Source organism: Pongo pygmaeus, chromosome 5, assembly GCF_028885625.2.
Source record: "Pongo pygmaeus isolate AG05252 chromosome 5, NHGRI_mPonPyg2-v2.0_pri, whole genome shotgun sequence".
Lineage (NCBI taxonomy): Eukaryota > Metazoa > Chordata > Mammalia > Primates > Hominidae > Pongo > Pongo pygmaeus.
In genome coordinates this window covers 106,957,734-106,980,853 of record NC_072378.2, presented here as the reverse complement: position 1 = coordinate 106,980,853, position 23,120 = coordinate 106,957,734, and the positions used below count along the sequence as shown (strand labels likewise).

Below are 23,120 nucleotides of genomic sequence, written 5' to 3'. Positions count from 1 at the left end.
GGGCTCTCCCAGAGGTTATCCCCTAACATCTGAAGGTACCCTTGACTTTGCTTGGTTTTGTCTAAAGAAACCTGAACCTGGGAAGCTGGCCCGGCTGGACAGGGAACATTTTAAATAAAAACACTAAGAGACAACAAGGCCAGTTTATTTTACAATGACTCCTGAGGTAGTTTATGTGGGAAACAGCAGGCAAGCCATTAAAACCCTCTAGGGCTTAGTTCATTCTGCACACGTCTCACTCTGGCAAAGGGGTTCTCACACAAGGAGGTCAAAGGAGCATGGATCAAGGTGGGCAGGGGGTGGGGGTGAGGCAGGCCTTGGGAAGTGTCTCCACATATGGATCCCAATTTCCACAAAATGGCTCAGCAGATTCCACAAATGCTAAGACAACTTTATTTTAATAAAAATGTCCTATTTTTCAGGTGACCCCTTCCTTTACCACTAGAAAGCAGCTTTATTGCTAAAAAGCAATCCATTTATTTAGACATTCTCTTCTTAGGCAACTTTAAACTTTTCCACCGCCGTAACACCACTCTGTATTTTTCACTTTCAGTCTTCTCTTCAAACACTTTTTTCAAGAGAATCCGCATAACTGTCTCTGTTCCTGCTTCTTTATCCTCTCCAATGAGAAGATCCAATGTATCTCCCACTTTCACCTGAAAATTGAAAGAAAACGGAGGCTTGGTTACACTTCGGGAAATCCAGGCCAATGCAAACATTACTGCTCTGAGTTTTCACCACATGATCATGACCCAGAGAAGGGGCAGGTGAGTAAAGGCCCTGACCTCGGTCACTGTCACCTATCCCTAGTGCCACAGCATGAAAGGGAGGGTGAAAGGTCAGGTGCAGTGGCTCATGCCTGTAATCCCAGCACTTTGGGAGGCCGAACTCGGTGGATCACCTGAGGTCAGGAGTTCGAGACCAGCCTGGCCAACATGGTGAAACCCCGTCTCTACTAAAAATACAAAAATTAGCTGGCTGTGGTGGTGGGTGCCTGTGATCCCAAATACTCGGGAGGCTGTGGCAGGAGAATCGCTTGGACCCGGGAAATGGAGGTTGCATTGAGCCAAGATCATGTCACTGCATGCCAGCCCGGGTGACAGAGGGAGACTCCATCTCAAAAAAAAGAAAGAAAAAAAAAAAAGGAAGAAAGGGAGGGTGCCTCAAATACAAGGGCCTCAATATCAGCCAGCGTCCTTCCTTCAGAACTAGACAACTGGCTGGCTGTGGATAGTCCCTGTGCAGAGTAGCTCAAATACTCACATCTATTGGGTGACTTAAGGAAATATTTGAATGGACACATTTATCTTGGTAACACTGGCAAAAGACAAAGAAAGTGGGCGCAGTCTTAGAGACTGTGTGCACAGTAATTACTACATGCACTGGGAAGACAATTTCCAGTGCAACGCTTGCCTCAACTCACGAAGGTAGAATGCCACAGAAAGCAGAGTTGGATGCTGATTCAATGGGTTAAAAGGCTGAGGTCAAATCCATTTTTGCACAGAGAGCAGCTTCAGTTGAGGCAGTGCAATGCATACCCTGGGGCAGTTATGTCAGCTCCAAGGCCAAGGACACTGGTCTGTGCTGAAGGTATGGACAGCCCAAGACAGATACCTGGTCCAGGCAGCTCAGGATCTCAAGGGATCTTTCCAGACACTCAAGAAGGGCCAAACAGGGCCAAGCGCAGTGGTTCACACCTGTAATCCCAGCACTTTGGGAGGCCAAGGCGGGTTGATCACCTGAGGTCAGGAGTTCAAGACTGGCCTGACCAACATGGTGAAAGCCCGTCTCTACTAAAAATACAAAATTCGCCGAGCGTGGTGGCGCACACCTGTAATCCCAGCTACTTGGGAGGCTGAGGCAGGAGAATCGCTTGAACCCAGGAGGCAGAGGTTGCGGTGAGCCAAGATGGCGCCATTGTACTCCAGCCTGGGCGACAAGAGCAAAACTCTGTCTCAAAAAAAAAAGAAGGGCCAAACAGACCCAGGAGCCACATGCTGCTGCTTCTACTAAAACACAAGCCAGGGATGACTGGGAGCCATCTCATACCCCTCACCACTGCTTCCAGTAGGGGGTGAGCAAGCCCATGTGTGGACCACTGACAGTAAGTGGGCACACATGGCCATTTATAAGGCTACTAGAGGGCTTCTGTTTAAGAAGTATGGTGTCAAATGCTGACTTTTATCTTATTTTACAATTAATGTTCTTTAAGGCAGATACAACTTCAGACTCTGAAACCTTTCAACCTCACCAGAACAAGCCCATGTCTATTCTCCCACCCACTCAAGACCTCTGCAGGCCCAATAATCAGTCCACAACATGGGCATGCACACCTGCTTTCCACAACGCTATACTGGCCAATCCAGGAAACCCACAATAGCTGGATATAAAACTCACGCAGGGGCAGATTTTAAACCATTAACTTCCTCTCCTGTGGGCTGAGAAGCAGAAAGGCTCATACCACAGCTATGGTCAAGACTGTTTCTCCCCTTGGGTTTGAGGGATAGGACAACACAGGTACCTGGGCAGGGGTGGGGTCGGGGGGGTTCCACCCTTCTGTAGTTCTGCTGGGTTCAATTTTTTTTTTCTTTTTTTTTTTGACATGGAGTCTCACCGTGTCACCAGCCTAGAGTGCAGTGGTGTGATCTCGGCTCACTGCAACCTCCACCTCCCAGTTTCAAGTGATTCTCCTGCCTCAGCCTCCCGAGTAGCTGGGACTACAGGCGTGTGCCACCACACCCAGCTAATTTTTGTATTTTTAGTAGAGACGGGGTTTCATCATGTTGGCCAGGATGGTCTTGATCTCTTGACCTCATGATCCACCTGTCTCGGCCTTCCAAAGTGCTGGGATTGCAAGTGTGAGCCACCGTGCCCAGCCCTGGGTTCAATTTTTTAAAATGACTACTTCAGCCTATGTGGACATTTTAAAAAATCTGTCTAGAAATACAGGCCAGGCGCGGTGGCTCACGCCTGTAATCCCAGCACTTTGGGAGGCTGAGGAGGGTGGATCACGAGGTCAGGAGTTCAAGACCAGTCTGGCCAACACGGCGAAACCCCGTCTCTACTAAAAATACAAAAATTAGCGGGACGTAATGGTAGGTGCCTGTAATCCCAGGTACTCGGGAGGCTGAAGCAAGAGAATCGCTTGAACCTGGGAGGCGGAGGTTGCAGTGAGCCGAGATGGTGCCATTGCACTCCAGCCTGGGCAACAACAGCAAGGCTATCTCAAAAAAAAGAAATACAAGGCTTGGGAACTCTGCTTTACCTTTTTGGTATAACCTTATTTCATTCAAATTATTATTATTTTTAAAATGTTTAGGGATGAGGTCTCACATGTTGCTCAGGCTGGAATGCAGTGGCTATTCATAGGCATAATCATAGCGTACTGTAGCCTCAAACTCCTGGGCTCAACGACACTGCTTCCTCAGCTTCCCAAGTGGCTGGGACTACAGACACGCACCAACTTGCTCAGCTAAAATTCTTTTTTTTTTTTGAGATGGAGTCTCGCTCTGTTGACCAGGCTGGAGTGCAATGGCGCGATCTTGGCTCACTGCAAGCTCCACCTCCTGGATTCAAACGATTCTCCTGCCTCAGCCTCCTGAATAGCTGGAATTACAGGAGGCTGCCACCATGCCCGGGTAACTTTCTGTATTTTTAGTAGAGATGGGGTTTCACCATGTTGGCCAGGCTGGTCTCGAACTCCTGGCCTCAAGTGTTCCGTCTGCCTTGACCTCCCAAAGTGCTGGGATTACAGGTGTGAGCCACTGTGCCCAGCCTACAATTCATTTTTAGTAAGTAATATATGCATGTGATACAAAATTTAGAAGACACAAAAGGGTATACAAAGAAAAGGTACATAGGCCAGGTGTGGTGTCTCATGCCTGTAATCTCAGAATTTTGGGAGGCCAAGGTGGGTGGATCACTTGATGTCAGGAGTTCAAGACCAGCCTGGACCACACAGTGAGATCCTATCTCTATAAAAAATAAAAAATTAACCAGACGTGGTGGTGTGACTGTCATACCAGTTACTTGGGAGGCTGAGGTGGGAAGATCACTTGAGCCCAGAAGGTCAAGGCTGCAATGAGCTGTGGCTGCACCACTGCACTCCAGCCTGGGTAACCAAGCAAGACCCTGTCTCCAAAATAAAATAAAGAAAAAGAAAAAGAAAATAAAAAAAGATATACAAAGAAAAGGATACTCTGTGTATATTCTTTCATAGAGATATTGTGCATGATGTCTGCCTCTGGAAAGAGAAGGCTAGTGTGTGGCTAAAGAATGAATCCCTTTGGCCGGGTGCGGTGGCTCATGCCTGTAATCCCAGCACTTTGGGAGGCCGAGGCAGGTGGATCACAAGGTCAGGAGATCGAGACCATCCTGGCTAACACAGTGAAACCCCGTCTCTACTAAAAATATACACACACACACACAAAAGAATGAATCCCTTTGGGGCTTCCTTGTAGCACAGAGAAGGGGTGTTCCTCCTTTACCGAACTGATTCCAGGAAGAGATGAGTTTAGGAAGGATTCCATCCCCATACTTGGACACCACACACCCACTGTTTAATCAACAGTTACCCAACACCTACCACACCCTAGGCTTCACCTGGTTTTCGGCTCAAAGAAAAGCTTTGCTGAATCGCAGGCAGCCAGGGTTAGAGCTGCAGCATCAGACAAGCACCTGACCCTTCGGGGTCAGCAGCCAGGCACAGGCTCCACAGAGCAGACCAGGGAAGGCGAGGCATTCTTTATTCCCCTCCACGGCCCTGTCCCTCAGCAGACAAAGCAAAACTGGCTGGGATTAGGGGCTGTTCCAAATATCTACATTTCAAATCTCTAGTTAGCTGCAGTTTCTATGGCTACCAGGCCTCCTAGTAACAAGACAGCTGAGTGTTAATAATGCCCCCTTCCTTTGCTGACCCTCACAAGAAACCTGAAAGGCAGCTGAGACAACAGAACACCCAAGGCAGAATGAAGCAGCAACAATTAGGCTGTAGTTAACAACATCACAAAACGGGGGCGGGTGGGAGAGGGTGTGAGGAAAAATAGTCTAGTAGGGTTTGTAAATGAGGCCCCAGCACAGAGACAGGGTGTTCAGGGAGTAATCATTCTTTACTCCAAGAACACATCTTGTTTTTGGAATACTGCAGCTTAGAAGGAGGGCAGGCTACAGCAGGAAAAAGCTATTCAGAGATGAGAAGGGCTTATGACTGCATGTAGCTCACTGAGCAATAGCTGCTGACAGCCAGCCACAGTCCCAGCCTGCCGGTTCAAGTCAGGGGCATCACCAGGGCCTTGGGACTTGGGGGCTGAGACAGCATGGGGGAGTTTTCCCTCCTTCTGCCCACAGAGCTGCAAGAACCTGCATGATCCCAGTTAGCAAGGACTGCAGGAAGCCTCAGTGCTCACCCAAATGCACGGCTGACAGCCAACAGCCTCAATTTCCCATGTCCTAGGGCAACCGGATGTAGTTCGGATCCTCCAACCCCAGGGGTATTTTAAAATATGAAAGATGAAATGAAAACAATCTCCAAAGTATGTCTAACTTCTCTGGAACTTTTGTTCCCTGAACAGTGAGTTACATTATGTCTTCCAATACCTCACGTCTTGTGTCTTCCCCACTTTTTAAGGGTCTCTGTCATACCTTTTTATTGTGTTTTGTTAACTTTTATTATCAGTATTGTTTTTTCTAATTATGAAAGTGATACATACTCATGGTAAAAAAATTCAGAAAATAAAAAGCATGAAGAAAATTAACATAACCCATAATGCTTCACTTAAAGATAAATGCTAGTAATAGCAGTATTTTAATTCCAGATGTGTATATATACGTAATTTACTTTTACAAAAAAATATTTTCTAACAGAATTTTTTTTTTTTTTTTTGAGATGAAGTCTCGCTCTGTTGCCCAGGCTGGACTGCAGTGGCACCATCTTGGCCCACTGCAAGCTCCGCCTCCCAGGTTCATGCCATTCTCCTGCCTCAGCCTCCCAAGTAGCTGGGACTACAGGTGCTCACCACCACACCCGGCTAATTTTTTTGTGTATTTTTAGTAGAGATGGGGTTTCACCATGCTAGCCAGGATGGTCTCCATCTCCTGACCTCGTGATCCGCCTGCCTCGGCCTCCCAAAGTGCTGGGATTACAGGCGTGAGCCACTGCGCCCGGCCAGAATTTTTTTTTTTTGAGACAGGGTCTCACTCTGTCACCCAAGCTGGAGTGCATTGGCATGATTATGGCTCACTGCAGCCTCGACCTCCCAGACTCAGGTGATCCTCCTGTCTCAGCCTCCCGAGTAGCTGGGACAAGCGCCTGCCACCATGCCTGGCTAATTTTTTGTATTTTTTGTAGAGACAGAGTTTTACCATGTTGCCCAGGCTGGTCTTCAATTCCTGGGCTCAAGCGATCCGCTGGCCTCAGCTCCCAAAGTGCTTGGATTACAAGCATGAGCCACTGTGCCCCAGAATTTTTATATATGATTTATTGTTAGAAAAGTGGAGACTGGAAACACATTTTCTCGTAACTGACTTTCACTTAACAACAGTATTGATAAGAACTTGTCAGAAAATACAGAACACATCCTTTTCTATAACTGCTCTGCACACAAAGCCATGCATCCAGCAAGCACTCACTGGGTACTGCTGAGCTGTACAGAGTTACACATCTGCTCAGATACCACTGGCCAAAGAACAACTCTACGTGGATCAAATGTTTCTTTGAAATCTGATTATGAGGATTCCATGAGGGCTAACATTAATGACCCGGAAGTTTAATTAATGGATTTCTGCCAGTTCTAACAGTGGTGTATTCTAAAATTTTAAAAGGGAGAAGCTTCATCAGAAGGTCATTAAGGCTACAAAAGTGAAAGTGCCCGTGTGTCTGAAGTCGGTAGCTGATTCCCACCAGCTTGACGTGGAGGACCACAAAGGACCTCAGAGAAAGAAGAGGAGCCAGAGGGAAAATCTGGGACAGCATTAATTGAGTTACTAGCAGAGTAAGAGACGAAAACATCTGGCTGTCATTTTAGGTTAGTATCTCACCGTTCTGCTTTTCTTCCATAATTTTTCCTCATTCAGCCTGAGTTCACCTTTGTAGAAGGCATCCTCCACTTTGCTACAAAACAAAACAAAAAAAGCAACAATGTACACAATTTGGGTGATGGGTACACTAAAGCCCAGACTTCATCACTACACAATATATCCGTATAACAAAACTACACTTGTACCCTCAAATCTATTTTTTTTGTTTGTTTTTTGAGACAAAGTCACTCTGTTGCCCAAGCTGGAGTGCAGTGGTGCCATCTCGGCTCACTGCAACCTCCACCTCCCGGGTTCAAGTGATTCTCCTGCCTCAGCCTCCCAGTAGCTGGAACTACAGGCACACGCCAACATGCCTAACTTTTGTATTTTTAGTAGAGACAGGGTTTCACTATGTTGGCCAGGCTGGTCTTGAACTCCTGACCTCGTGATCCGCCCGCCTTGGCCTCCCAAAGTGCTGGGATTACAGGCATGAACCACCGCACCTGGCCTCAAATCTATTTTTTTAAAGGTAAAGTGCTTTAAAATATAGAAATATACTCAAAACAATTGCAGTTGACCCTTGGCCAGCACAGGTCCAAACTGTGCAGATCCACTTATATGTGGATTTCCTTTAGCCTCTGCCACCCCTGAGACAGCAGGTCCAACGCCTCCTCTTCCTCAGCCAGGATGAAGACCTTTATTAAGTGGAAGATCCACTTCCACTTAATAAATAGTAAATATATTTTCACTTCCTTATGATTTTCTTAATAACATTTTCTTTTCTCTAGCTTACTTTATTGTAACTGTGTATCAGTAAGGCCTTTGGTCAACAGTAGGCTATATTAGTAGTTAAGTTTTCCGAGTGTCAAAATATTAGTAGTTAAGTTTTCCGAGCATCAAAAGTTATATGTGGCTTTTCAACTGCATGGGGGTTGGCACCCCTAACCCCCACACTGTTCAACCATCAACTATATACAAGTTTGGGAGAAACACTTGCCATTAATTTTTTTTTTTTTTTTTGAGACAGAGTCTCGCTCCGTTGCCCAGGCTGGAGTGCAGTGATGTGGTCTCAGCTCACTGCAACCTCCGCCTCCCAAGTTCACGCCATTCTCCTGCCTCAGCCTCCTGAGTAGCTGGGACTACAGGCGTCCGCCACGCCTGGGTAATTTTTTTTGTATTTTTAGTAGAGACGGGGTTTCACTGTGTTAGCCAGGATGGTCTCGATCTCCTGACCTCATGATCCGCCCACCTTGGCCTCCCAAAGTGCTGGGATTACAGGCGTGAGCCACCGCACCCGGCCCTCCGTTAATATTTATTCTGACAATGATTCCCCAGTCTCCATTTTGAGTCCTGGGAAAGTGAAAGTCACCTGCTCTGATGTGTATCTAAAACAGGGAGACCAAAGGGCATTTCTAAATAGATGGTGAACTACTGCAAAGATTTGCTAGTGCTCTTGGGCAGTTAATTGGAGCCTTAAGAGAGGTTTTAGCATACATGTCAAGCTCCATTCTGGACAGGGGCCTGGGGTACTCCACCTGACTCCCAGTGCAGAGAATACATGGCCAGGCTGTAGCTCTGGTGATTCACAACAGCCAAAGTGAGTGGGCACTTCCTTCCCCTCAGATACCTGCTCTGTACACTGAGAGAAAAACCAGGCACCAGTATGTATGGCAAGGCCATTAAGAAACCCTCTGCCAGTTTGTACTGAGGCTGGGGAAATTCCAATCTGACAGCTGCTGATCTCTCTGAACTTAAGTCACTAGGGCAACCAGACCAGGGGAGGAAGCAGCTAAAAATCAGTACACATTTTTTTGATGATCTGATTCCAGGTGACTGACATGTGGAGCTCGGCTTAATAATAACAGCAGGAGTTACTACTCTGGGAGAGGAGAGGCCCCCTTATTTGTTTGCCAGAGTTTAGAGAACATTCTCTAATGGCACCCTGATCAGAATGCCAAGGGCGGGGCCTGTGGGCTGGCTCATTTTTATGAACCTCTTTTTTTTTTTTTTTTTTTGAGACGGAGTCTCACTTTGTCGCCCAGGCTGGAGTGCAGTGGTGCGATCTCGGCTTACTGCAAACTCTGCCTCCCGGGTTCACATCATTCTCCTGCCTCAGCCTCCCAAGTAGCTGGGACTACAGGTGCCTGCCACCGTGACCGGCCAATTTTTTGTATTTTTAGTAGAGACAGGGTTTCACTATGTTAGCCAGGATGCTATTGATCACCCGACCTCGTGATACACCTGCCTTGGCCTCCCAAAGTGCTGGGACTACAGGCGTGAGCCACCGCACCCGGCCCTTTTTATGAATCTCTTAAGCTTCAAGAATTAAAAAATTATGCCATTACATTAGGTCATAAAGGTACAAATTACACAAGAAGTTTTTCTGCATTTATTCATATCACAATTCCTACATTGTATACAATATGCATGCAATCATTCCTAAGGGAATAAATGGACAATGAAGGCCACTATTCTTATATAATTAATCTAGCAGAGAGGGAATCAGAATACTAAAGAAATCTTCGCCGAGCACGGTGGCTCACGCCTGTAATCCCAGCACTTTGGGAGCCGAGGTGGGCGGATCATGAGGTCAGGAGATCGAGATGATCCTGGTTAACACAGTGAAATCCCGTCTCTACTAAAAAAATACAAAAAAATTAGCCAGGCGTGGTGGCGGGCACCTGTATTCCCAACTACTCGGGAGGCTGAGGCAGGAGGATGGCGTGAACCCAGGAGGCGGAGCTTGCAGTGAGCCGAGATCGTGCCACTGCACTCCAGCCTGGGCAATAGAGCGAGACTCCGTCTCAAAAAAACAAACAAACAAACAAAAAGAACCCAGAAATACCTCTATTATATATGAACATATATGTAGTATTTTCTTCAAAATAGCCAACATATATTGAGTACCTACTATGTGCCAGACACTGTTATAAGTGCTTGAGATAAATATATACTCACTCAGTCCTAGCAACCACTCTCTAAACTAGGTTCTATCATCTTCATTTTATAGATGAAAAAACTGAGGGTCAGAAAGTTTAAGTAACTTGCCCAAGGTCACACAGAACCAGGATTGAAACCCCAGTAATCTGGCTCCAAAGCCTGCATTTTTTTTTTTTTTTTTAAGACGGAGTCTCGCTCTGTTGCCCAGGCTGGAGTGCAATGGCGTGATCTCGGCTCACTGCAAGCTCCGCCTCCCAGGTTCCCGCCATTCTCCTGCCTCAGCCTCCAAGTAGCTGGGACTACAGGCGCCTGCCACCACGCCCGGCTAATTTTTTGTATTTTTAGTAGAGACGGGGTTTCACCGTGCTAGCCAGGATGGTCTCGATCTGCTGACCTCGTGATCCGCCCGCCTTGGCCTCCCAAAGTGCTCGGATTACAGATATGAGCCACTGCGCCCGGCCAAAGCGTGCATGCTTAACCAACATCTTATTATACATCATGCTGTTAATTCTAAGAGGTACCTTTTTTTTTCAGATGGAGTCTCACTCTGTCACCCAGGCTGGAGTACAGTGGCGCGATCTCGGCTCACTGCAACCTCTGCCTCCCGGGTTCAAGTGACTCTCTTGCCTCAGCCTCTCAAGTAGCTGCGACTACAGGCACCTGCCACCTCGCCTGGCTAAGTTTTGTATTTTTAGTAGAGACAGGGTTTTACCATATTGGCCAGGCTGGTCTTGAACTCCTGACCTTGTGATCTGCCCAGCTCAGCCTCCCAAAGTGCTGGGATTACAGGCATGAGTCACCGCGCCCAGCTGAGGTACCGTCTCACATTATAGCATTTGTGAAATATCCAGGTACATTTTATGCTTGCTACATACATCTAATATGGTGATTCATTTTCCCCTCAAGAAGCTGTTATTAAATCAATGGTTCATCTTACAGTCAACTGTGTCTTAGATTCAAATATGGCACATAGGATTTGCAGGCAGTCACTTCTTTGGAAATCAGTTTGCTCATCTATAAAATGAAATAATTGAAACAGGTTACCCATAAAGGTCCTTTTATTGTGGTTATTCTTCACCATAATATGGGCCAAGTGATTTGTAATGCTACATTAAAATAACACGACTACGAGTGAGTTTATAATGAAATGCATATCATACTCACTTTCTCCCAATATCTAGCCCCGTCTTCAGGATAACATCATACCGAAAAGACTGCACTGCTTTTTCCAGGTCTTTATAGTTTTTGACTACAGTAGGGTCATCCTCAAGCTCCTCTTCCTGCTCACTCATCTCGTCATAATCGCTTTCTTCATCAGAGTCCTCTTCATCTACTTTTTGCAGAGACTTTTTAGTAGATTTTGTAGACCTTATATTACTTTTGAGTCTTATGGAAAAAGGAAAAATATATTCTGGAGATAGTAAAAGCCCTGGGAGTCTCAGTGAGAAAATATTATAAAAAAGTGTTTTATAATTTGGTGCACATAACTTGGTACTAGAAAAATACACGTATCGATTCCAGGAAGTACAGAGTTTGTATGACGAAGGTGTCCCTCGGAGAACACCCCAGAGTCCAATCCAGGCATCTGGCTTTCTTAAAACACCGGCAATCAATTTAACACTAGCCATAGCCATGGTGCTTATAATCTGAAACAGATAATAAATCAGTTTTATCTCACAAGTGCAGTGTCATGACATTCTTACAACATAAATAATATGCACTATGAACACTTTATGTATAGTACTATACGTATTCGCCCCTAAAAAGTCCTATTGGGCCTGGCACAGTGGTTCACGCCTGTAATCTCAGCACTTTGGGAGGCTGAGGTGGGCGGATCCCCTGAGGTCAGGAGTACAAGACCAGCCTGGCCAACATGGCAAAACCTCATCTCTACTAAAAATACAAAAATTAGCCGGGTGTGGTGGCAGGCGCCTGTAATCCCAGCTACTTGGGAGGCTGAGGCAGGAGAATCACTTGAACCCGGGAGGTGGAGGTTGCAGTGAGCCGAGATCGCGCCATTACACTCCAGCCCAGGCAACGAGAGAAACCACATCTCAAAATTAAAAAAAGAAAAAAAAGAGTCATATCAATCTGCATGTACTAAGGGCCACATACCACAGCACAGTGAATCTTCTAGCTGCAACTAATGTGCTTAGCTCATAGGATTATCAGGAAGGTCCAATGTGATACCAGTATATGTGAAAGCACTGGTTCTACTCTTCTCCCTCCCACAAATTAGCTTTGGGTACTGATTGCTCCTAAAAAAAAATACTAACAATAGCTCTCAATTATTTTTGTTTTTTTATTTTTTATTTTATTATTTTTTTTGAGATGGAGTTTCGCTCTTGTTGCCCAGGCTGGAGTGCAATGGCGTTATCTCGGCTCACCGCAACCTCCGCCTCCCGGGTTCAAGCTATTTTCCTGCTTCAGCCTCCCCAGTAGCTGGGATTACAGGCATGCACCACCACGCCCAGCTAATTTTGTATTTTTAGTAGAGACGGGTTTTCTCCACGGTGGTCAGGCTGGTCTTGAACTCCCGACCTCAGGTGATCTGCCTGCCTTGGCCTTCCAAAGTGCTGGGATTACAGGCGTGAGCCACCGCGCCTGGCCTGTTTTTGTTTTTAAAGGAAAATTTGGAGAGAAAGACTGTTGACTGACATACATTACATCATTACAACATTGACTTTGCCAAGGAAGGACACCAGATCATGACTTCATAAAATCCAGAGTGAATCTCTAAACTTTATTTCAACCTTCAGCCCCAGCAAATCAGAGGTAAGGGTGAGCAAACTGGACAGACCTGCATTTTAACTCCTTTTACATCTCCTTCCCAATGTTTAACAGAGGCATTAGCTAGCAGACAAGGAAGGGGTCTAGAGATCCACAAACTAGGGAATTGCGACAAGTGCTTGTGACATGTCTGAGGGCAATCAACTCCTACAGTTACTTCAAATGTAGCAGAAACCATCTTATGATGGTGGCAGACTCACACCCACCCCCACCCCTGCAAGTATATCAAGAAGGTTTTAGAGACCATGATTTGGTAATGACGGAAGGGTTTCCATATGGTTAACATCCTTGTACTGTGAGTCTGCAAATGACTTTCCTTTGTGCCTAGATTGTACCTTAGGATTGATACCTCTGATTATGGCTCACTCAGAAACATGGAGCTAGCTACTTCCAATTTATATTTAACATTTTGGGCCTTATTTCCCTGGCATAGATGAGCATACGACCCAGTCTCAACTCTATTAATCCACCATTCTTGGGACTCTAAGTCTTAAAAGAGAAATAAAGCAGACTGAATGTAAAGACTCTATTTCAACATAACTATAATTTGGAATAATTTTAAAATGCTAGGGTGGGCATGGTGGCTCACGCCTGTAATCCCAGCACTTTGGGAGGCTGAGGCGGGTGGATCTCCTGAGGTCAGGAGTTCAAGACCAGCCTGGCTAACATGATGAAACCCCATCTCTACTAAAAATACAAAAATGAGCCGGGCGTGGTGGCATGCGCCTATAATCCCAGCTACTCGGGAGGCTAAGGCAGGAAACTCGCTAGAACCTGGGAGGTAAATGTTGCAGTGAGCTGAGATCGCACCACTGCACTCCAGCCTGGGTGACAGAGTGAGACTCTCTCTCAAAAATAAAATAAATAAATAAAATGCTATATAATCCAGAGTACTCTAAAATAATGACTAGAAACTACCTGAAGTACCTTCAAGAGAAATGCTGCCAATAATTACTTTTACACATATTCTAACGTAATAGAGAATGAATAATACCCATTCATAAGTGCCTTTAAATTTTTTAGATTTAATTTATTTAGTAGAGATGAGGTCTCGCTAATTTTAAATTTTACATAATCAGGCTGGGTACAGGCTCACGCCTGTAATCCCACCACTTTGGAGTCCAAGGAGGGAGGATCACTTGAGGTGAGGAATTCAAGACCAGCCTGGCCAACACGGTGAAACCCCATCTCTACTTTTAGTAAGAAAATTAGCTGGAGCCAGGCATGGTGGCTCATGCCAGTAATCCCAACACTTTGGGAGGCTGAGGCGGGCAGATCACTTGAGGTCAGGTGCTTGAGACCGTCCTGGCCAACATGGTGAAACCCCATCTCTACTCAAAATACAAAAATTAGCCAGGTGTGGTGGCGGGTGCTTAAACCTGGGAGGCAGAGGTTGCAGTGAGCTGAGATCGTGTCACTGCACTCCAGTCTGGGATTTCAGCATTTCCCAGACTGTATATTTCATTGTTTGTACAATTTAAAAAACATTCTTTTTTAAAGGTAACTAGGCTAGGCGCAGTGGCTCACGCCTATATCCCAGCACTTTGGGAAGCTGAGGCAGGAGGACTGCTTGAGCCCAGGAGTTTGAGACCAGCCTGGGCAACAGTGAGACTCCATCTCTACAGAAAAAACAAAATTGAGAAAGACACCTCATGGTGGACTCCAAGAAAGATTTTATGCCAAAAGAGTAGGAAAGACATAATCTCAGAATTAAACCATTTTTTTTTTTTTGAGACGGAGTCCCACTCTGTCACCCAGGCTGGAGCGCAGTGGCGCGATCTCAGCTCACTGTAAGCTCCGCCTCCCAGGTTCACGCCATTCACCATTCTTCTGCCTCAGCCTCCCGAGTAGCTAGGACTACAGGCGCCCACCACCACGCCCGACTAATTTTTTTGTATTTTTAGTAGAGACGGGGTTTCACCGTGTTAGACAGGATGGTCTCGATCTCCTGACCTCGTGATCCACCCGCATCTGCCTCCCAAAGTGCTGGGATTACAGGCGTGAGCCACCGTGCCCAGCCCACAATGTAAAATCTGAAGAAAAATAATTAACTCATAAGCACAGCCTCTCATACTCTCCCAACCACCCAAAACACACAGAAAGGTTTAGCCACAGGTGGCCAGAGCTCTCTAACATCATCCCCCGGAAGTCTGTGTTGGTCTTAAGTCCTAGAATCATTATTCAAAGTTTTACTTAGGCAGCTCATGCCTGTAATCCCAGCACTTTGGGAGGCTGAGGTGGACGGATGACCTGAGTTTGGGAGTTTGAGACCAGCCTAAAATGGAGAAACCCAGTCTCTACTAAAAATACAAAATTAGCTGGGCATGGTGGTGCGTGCCTGTAATCCCAGCTACTCAGGAAGCTGCGGCAGGAGAATTGCTTGAACCTGGGAGGCGGAGGTTGCGGTGAGCCGAGATTGTGTCATTGCATTCCAGCCTCGGCAACAAGAGTGAAACTCCGTCTCAAAAATAAGAAAAAAAAAAGCAGCCTCTGAGGGATGACCTTGTGCAGTTCCCTCATTTTGCAGATGAGTACAAACAAAAGTTGAAGCAATTTAAGAATAAGCTAAGTGGCACAGCTAGTAAATGACAGGGCTGGGATCCCAAGGTCAAGTCTTCTTTTTTTTTTTAGACGGAGTTTCACTCTTGTTGCCCAGGTTGGAGTGCAATGGTGTGATCTCGGTTCACTGCAACCTCCGCCTTCCAGGTTCAAGTGATTCTCTTGCCTCAGCCTCCCTAGTAGCCGGGATTACAGGCATGTGCCACCATGCCTGGCTAATTTTGTATTTTTAGTAGAGACGGGATTTCTCCATGTTGGTCAGGCTGGTCTTGAACTCCTGACCTCAGGTGATCTGCCCACCTCGGCCTCCCAAAGTGCTAGGATTACAGGCATGAGCCACCACACCCGGCCAAGGTCAAGTCTTCTTAAAGCTCATTGTTTTTACCGTGGGCCAGGCATTGCTCTACACGTTAACTCATTTATTCCTTGTGACAAGCCCATCTCAGTTACAGGGTCACACAGACACTCTTCAAATCTAGGCATCCGAGCTCCAAAGCCTAGACTCATTACTACCATGCTGAACTGTCCATCAGTGTTCTGACTCCAAGTTAAGCGCTCTTTCTTCCACACCCTGACATCTATTTTCTTTTTTTTTTTTTTTTCTGGAATAAAAACTCACCAACCAGTACAATAACCAGAGAGAACAGATAGTTTTCAGGGATAGAAGAGTGGGAGGAACTGTTGCCCCAACTTAGAAGAAATCCTAAGAGGAGACACCTAGGGGAGGGAAGTACCCATGGCTAGGGGTAGAAGTCCTGTTTCTGTGTCAGACCCTGGGTGCCCACATTCCCCATCCATAAGTTCTATTTTTATGTTTTTCAGTATCTTTTTTACACTCTTTTCCTGCCTTTGAGAAAAGTCCTAGCTTTATACCGTACCGTTGTTTACTTTGAGGAATGCCTAGATATGATGTGGCTCTCTGCTACCTGCATTAGGAAACCTTTCCTTGCAGAAAATAACTATTTAGAATCAGATGCACTTGTAAATTCAACAAACATACCAAAATGTCAAGCCACGTATTCCCTTGTGTTTATTAGCTACTCACTACCTCTCACTGTGATCAGCTTAACTTTCTAGCAGGCAAACATTGGCAAATGTTGGAAGCTTAGATAAAATTCATTGAAAACATAAAATTGAGGAAACACATTAACCTAATTCTTGCTGGAGATGATGACCATTTGTAGTTGTTAGCAGTGGGCACTCAGGGTCACAAGGGAGGACCCAGATTCTGCCTCAGAACTTTGTTATTATTATTATTTTTTTGAGACGGAGTCTTGTTCTGTTGCCCAGGCTGGAGTGCAGTGGTGCAATCTCGGCTCACTGCAAGCTCCGCCTCCCAGGTTCCTGCCATTCTCCTGCCTCAGCCTCCCAAGTAGCTGGGACTACAGGCACCCGCCACCACGCCCGGCTAATTTTTTGTATCTTTGGTAGAGATGGGGTTTCACCATGTTAGCTAGGATGGTCTTGATCTCCTGACCTCGTGATCTGCCCGGCTCGGCCTCCCAAAGTGCTGGGATTACAGGCATGAGCCACCGTGCCTGGCCCTGCCTCAGGACTTTGAAACTGGTCAGGGGAGCCCTGAGTTGGAAGTGGGGGTGCCAGAGAAGAGAGCTAACCAGGCACCCAGCTCCTCTCCAACCAAAGCAGCACTGGAGAATACTGGGTTCCTTATAGCTCATTTGAAAAAAAAAAAAATCTACTACTGAAAAATTCCTGTCCCTTTGTCATGGTTTCCTCTTCCTCCAGACTCCACACGAGTCACATCCTCCTCTACCAAGTCATGCCCCACATGTCCTTTTCCATACTCTGGTTGCACCAACACTATACATTTTTTTGTTACTTTTGAATTAAGTCACAAATTATCTCCCAAACTCTATGGGTAGTGATAGGGACTACACAGTGCCCTGTTCTTCACTCCTCTGCTCAGGACATACCAAAACCAGTGAATGGTTGCAGATTCAATTTCTAGAAATGAAATGAACATCCTGCCCATTACTATAGCCACCCCCACAATCACTCATTCGCTCACATATGCCAAGTGCCTGGCTAGGCCTTGGTATAAAACACACAGTCCTTCTCATCAGGGAACTGCCATTTCAGTGGAATGTGGGCAAGTAAACTGACTGCGAGGGCACAGATGTGAAAGCAGGTCCGAGGAGGCTGAACCCTGCACCAGCTGGAGCGCAGAGCAAGGATGCCTACAAAGTTCTGAGAGCAAAGGTGGCCTGAAACTGAGCTATGGGGAAATATCAAGTTACAACAGTGATTTTTTTGCTTGATAACGGATCATTCCATTGGCATGCTGTTATTTTTTCTCTCATTCAAGGATGAATGAAGATGAGCATTCAAGGATGCTCAGGCATTTTTTTATTTTTATTTTTTTGAGATGGAGTCTTGCACTGTCACCCGGGCTGGTGTGCAGCGGCATGATCTCAGCTCACTGCAACCTCTGCATCCTGGGTTCAAGCGATTCTCCTGCCTCAGCGTCCCCGGTAACTGGGACTACAGGCACACGGCATCATGCCCGGCTAATTTTTGTATTTTTAGTAGAGATGGGGTTTCACTATGTTGGCCAGGCTGGTCTCGAATTCCTAACCTTGTAATCCGCCTGCCTCGGCCTCCCAAAGTGCTGGAATTACAGGCGTGATCCACCGCACCCAGCTCAGGCATTCTTGCTCTGAGCTCCAGCTGATGCAGGGTTCAACCTCCCCTGGACCTGCTTTTACATGTGTGCCCTGGCAGTCAGTTTACTTGCCCACATTCCACTGAAATGGCAGTTCCCTGATGACAAGAACTGCGTGTTTTATACCAAGGCCTAGCCAGGCACTTGGCATATGTGAGGAAATGAGTCAACGTGGGGGTGGCTATAGTAAAGGAGAGGATGCTGTTACTTTTCTCTCATTCAAAAGCAAGCAATTACACAAACCTCTTGCCTCCACTCCTCCCCAGCTACCACCCCTTTTCTTGCTCCTCTTTACCATAAAACTCCTCAAAATGGTTGTCTAACTCTCCTCAATTCCACTCCTTTCATTTTCTAAATCCAAAAGGTCATTTAGTCCTCATCTTAATTGACTTCTCAATTAAGCAGCACTTGAAAAAACTGATCACGCCTCTCTTCTTCACCTGGTCACCAAGACACCTTCCTCTTGGTTTTCTTCCCATCTCTCCTGTGGCTGCTGCTTCCCAAGATTCCTCTGCTGGCCGGACACGGTGGCTCACGCCTGTAATCCCAGCACTTTGGGAGGCCGAGGTGGGTGGATCACCTGAGGTCGGGAGTTCGAGACCAGCCTGGCCAACATGGAGAAACCCTGTCTCTACTACTAATACAAAAATTAGCTGAACGTGGTGGCACGTACCTGTAATCCCAGCTAGTCAGGAGGATGAGGCACGAGAATCGCTTGAACCTGGGAGGCAGGGGTTGCAGTGAGCTGAGATTGCGCCATTGCACTCCAGCCTGGACAACAAGAGTGAGACAACATCTCAAAAAAAAAAAAAAAATAGCCGGGCACGATGGCGGGCACCTGTAATCCTAGCTACTCAGGAGGTTGAGGCAGGAGAATCACTTGAACCTGGGAGGTGGAGGCTGCAGTGAGCCGAAGCCATCGCACTCCAGCCTGGGCAACAGGAACGAAACTCTATCTCAAAAAAAAAAAAAAGACTCCTTTCTGCCTCCTTCTCTTCTCCTTTTTTCTTTTTTTTTTGACACAGGGTCTTCCTCTGTTGCCCAGGCTGGAATGCAGTGGGTGGCGCGATCTTGACTCACTGCAACCTCTGCCTCCCCGGTTCAAGCCATATTCTCCCACCTCAGCCTCCAGAGTAGCTGGGATTACAGGCGCCCACCACCACACCCGGCCACTTTTTATATTTTTAGTAGACACAGGGTTTCACCATGTTGGCCAGGCTGGTCTGGAAATCCTGACCTCAAGTGACCCGCCCACCTCAGCCTCCGAAAGTGCTATAGGATTACAGGCCTGAGCCACTGCGCCCGACCCTCCCTGATATCTTAAAGTTGGAGGGGCCCAGGGCTCTATCTTTGGTCCTCTTCTCTTCCACATTCACTTTATTCAGCTCAGCTCTTAAATGTACCCAATTAGTTCTTACAAATGCATTATCAAGACATCAATCATTTCTGTGGCTTTAAATTCCACCTATATGCCAACCACACCCTAATCTATATCCCCATTCCAGAACTTTCTCCCAAATTCCAGACTCGTACATCTGTGCAGAAAAGAGTTAACATAACAGGCCTGAGATTGCTATCCTTAGAATGCCTGCTTGCAAAGTGTCTCAGAACTTGAACTCCATGAGGGTTCCCACAATTCCCGCCTGGTAAGAGTGGCTCACTGTGCTGGAAACTGTACAATGTGATTCTGAACACCTGCGTTTTTTTCTGGGCGGCTGAAATTTTGGCACATTCTAGGCAGACAGTGCCTATGTGACTTTTTATTGGAAAAATGAGCTCTATAAGCTTTCCTGATAGAGATCTCTCACGTCTTGTCATAATTTGATGCTGCAAGAATTAAGCATACTCCATGTGACTCCACTAGGAGAGGACTCTTAGAAGACTGCACCGGGTTTCCTCCAGACTTTGTCCCATGCATCTTTTCCCTTTGCTTATTTTGCTTTGTATCCTTTTGCTATAATAAATCACAGCGTCAATATGACTATGTGCTGAGTCTTTTGAGTCCTCTTAGTGAATCAATGAACCTGGGGACCTGCAACGCAATATCTAACTGCCTATCTGAAACCTCCACGTTGGTACATAATAAAGTCATTCATACCATGCCACTCCTTTCCTCAAATCCCTACCAAAGCACTCAGAGAAAAGCAAAGTCTCTACCATGGTCTAAAGGCTCTATAGGATCTGGTGCTCCCTCAACCCCCATTTCCTCTCCAACCTCATCTGCCAATCTGACTCTTGCAAATTCATCTTCAGCAACACTGGCCTCCTCCCCTTAATTAAGCACTTACCATGTGCCAAGCACTAATCTGGGCACTAGGAATTCAGCAGAGGAAAAAAATATGAAGATTCCTATTCTTGTAGAGTTTATAGTCTAGTAGGGGAAACAGGTAGACAAAAAAAAAAAAAACAAAAACACCCTGTAAATTATATGATAGCTGATGGTTAATGCACTGGGGGAAGAAAGTGGAGCAGGGTAAGGGGGATTGAGAAGGCAAGATGAGGTCAGGCAGGTGGCTCACGCCTATAATCCCAGCACTTTGGGAGGCCAAGGCAGGTGACTCACTTGTGTCCAAGAGCTCGAGATCAGCCTGGGCAACACAGTGAGATCTAAAATAAAAATAGGCCGGGCGCGGTGGCTCACGCCTGTAATTCCAGCACTTTGGGAGGCTGAGGCGGGCGGATCACTTGAGGCCAGGAGTTCGAGACCAGCCTGGCCAACATGGTGAAACCTCGTCTCTACTAAAAATACAAAAATTAGCCAGGCGTGGTGGTGCACACCTGTAGTCACAGCTATTCGAGAGGCTGAGGCAGAAGAATCACTTGAATCTGGGAGGGGGAGACTGCAGTGAGCCCAGTTCACACCAGTGCATTCTAGCCTTGGAGACAGAGCGAGTGTCAAAAACAACAACAACAACAACAAAACAAGCCGGGCGCGGTGGCTCACGCCTGTAATCCCAGCAATTTCGGAGGCTGACGTGGGCGGATCACAAGGTCAGGAAATCGAGACCATCCTGGCTAACACGGTGAAACCCCGTCTCTACTAAAAATACAAAAAATTAGCCAGGTGTGGCGGTGTGCGCCTGTAGTCCCAGCTGCTGGGGAGGCTGAGGCAGGAGAATGGCGTGAACCTGGGAGGCGGAGCTTGCAGTGAGCCGAGATCACGCCATTGCACTCCAGCCTGGGCAACAGAGCAAGACTCCGTGTCAAAATAAAAAACAAAACAAAACAAAACAAAAAACAACACCACCCTGTGGAATAAAAATTGATCAGGAGGACGGGTGCATTCGAAAGAATCAAGAAAAGAACACGCAATGATGGGCCCTGGGAAGTCACCTGATAAAGTTCATTTTAAAAGATCTCTTTGGCCTTGGCGTGGGGTGAGTGGAGAGATGATCATGGCAGAAGCTCATAGGAGGTTTTGGGTGACATCTTCAGGAGAGGTATACAATCTGAACTAACCGAAGACTGTAAGAAAAGCAGTGTCTGTAAAAAAAGCAGCGCTGACTTTGACCTGCTTGACGCCAGGAAACGCTCCACATTCCTGAGCCCGTTCACCGCTCCGTAAGATGGAGAAACTGGTCTAAATGCTTGGAAGTCTAATGCAGCTAAAGATCCTTCCCTTTAGTTGGAGACCTCGGAGGCTGTGGGCTGAGACAAGGTCGGGTTCCTCTGGCTCCCTCCCCGCCCCCGCGGGCAGTGCACCTTCCTGGGTCCCCAAGGTCAAAGGAAATGGACAGCTGCGTCCCCGGGTTCGCAGTCTGCATTCGGAGCCAGCAGGAGCGACCGGACGCAGGAACGGAAGGCTTCGCCGCGCTCAATTACCACAGCCCCTGCGCAGCCCTGGGCTCGCGAGGCGTCCCGAGGCTGGCAGGACACGGGACACTCACAGGGAGACCCGGCGGGAGCGTGGGCGGGGCGGAGGGGCGAAGTGACAGGGGGCGCGGGCAGGGGGCCCGGCGCAGCGCGCCAGCAGAGGCGCACTCACCTGTACGTCAGGCCCTCTTGTCCCTCCCCGCGGCCGCGCGGACTGCAGGCCTCCAGGCTACCTCCAGGCGCCCCGCCCCTTCCGCCGGCGCCGGCGCAGTGAGAGAGGGTCGGGCGGGGCGCGAGGCCAGGGTGGCAGCGAGGCAGCGACCCCTGCTGGAGACCGCGTCTCGGAGGACTGCGCGGGAAGTAGGCTTGGGGCACACCATTCTCCCGGGTTCACGCCATTCTCCTGCCTCAGCCTCCCGAGTAGCTGGGACTACAGGCGCCCACCACCACGCCCGGCTAATTTTTTTGTATTTTTAGTAGAGACGGGGTTTCACCGTGTTAGCCAGGATGGTCTCGATCTCCTGCCCTCGTCATCCACCCGCCTCGGCCTCCCAAAGTGCTGGAATTACAGGCGTGAGCCACCGCGCCCGGCCATCTTAATTCTTTTTTCTTTTTTTCTTTTTCTTTTTTTTTTTGAAACCGAGTCTCACTCTGTTGCCCAGGCTGGAGTGCAGTGGCGTAATCTCAGCTCACTGCAACCTCCGCCTCCCGGGTTCAAGCGATTCTCGTTCCTCAGTCTCCCAAGTAGCTGGGACTACAGGCGTGAGCCACCATGACTGGCTAATCATCTTAATTATTAATGAAGTGATCCTTTCTCTGGGACCACTAACCCCTTTGAACATTTTTTTTTTTTTTGACAGGGTCTCACTCTGTTGCCCGGAGTGCAATGGTGCGATCTCGGCTCACTGCAACCTCTGCTATCCAGGCTCAAGTTATTCTCCCCACCTCAGCCTCCCCAGTACCTGGGATTCCAGGTGTGCGCCACCACGGCCTGCTAATTTTTGTTTTGTTTTGTTTTGTTTTGTTTGTAGAGATGAGGTTTCGCCATGTTGCCCAGGCTGGGACTCAAGAGAAGCGATCTTCCAGCCTCAGCCTCCTAAAGTGCTGGGTTTACAGGTGTGAGCCACCGAGCCTGCCCCCTTTGAACATCTCCGAGAGATATAGGCGTTGTTTCCAGAAAAATGTGCAAATACGTTAGAACTCACAGTTTAAGGGAACATCTTTTCAAGACTAACACAATTTACACGTGAGCCAATTCCCCTTTCCCTCCCAACCAACCATCCATCCATCCATCCATCCCTCTCTCATTAGGTCTGTCTGT

The 23,120-nt window shown here is 47.3% G+C and overlaps 1 protein-coding gene across 5 annotated transcripts; it reads right to left on the bottom strand.

Moving 5' to 3' along the window:
- Positions 1-370: 370 nt before the first annotated feature.
- Positions 371-22,050, bottom strand: MTRES1 (mitochondrial transcription rescue factor 1). 5 transcript variants are annotated; one of them, XM_054492543.2, is made up of 5 exons: positions 21,972-22,041; positions 18,660-18,757; positions 11,119-11,600; positions 7,036-7,108; positions 371-656 (listed from the first exon to the last, which is right to left on the bottom strand). In XM_054492543.2, exons 3-5 carry the CDS (start codon positions 11,586-11,588, stop codon positions 477-479), a joined length of 723 nt encoding a protein of 240 aa, XP_054348518.1. In that variant the 5' UTR covers positions 11,589-11,600; positions 18,660-18,757; positions 21,972-22,041; the 3' UTR covers positions 371-476. The 5 variants fall into 5 exon arrangements, with proteins under 5 accessions (XP_054348518.1, XP_063522552.1, XP_063522551.1 ...); XM_063666482.1 differs by lacking the exon at positions 18,660-18,757 and adding an exon at positions 20,275-20,357 and having other exon boundaries at positions 21,446-22,033; XM_063666481.1 differs by lacking the exon at positions 18,660-18,757 and adding an exon at positions 20,275-20,357 and having other exon boundaries at positions 21,320-22,012.
- Between the last annotated feature and the right edge of the window lie 1,070 nt (positions 22,051-23,120).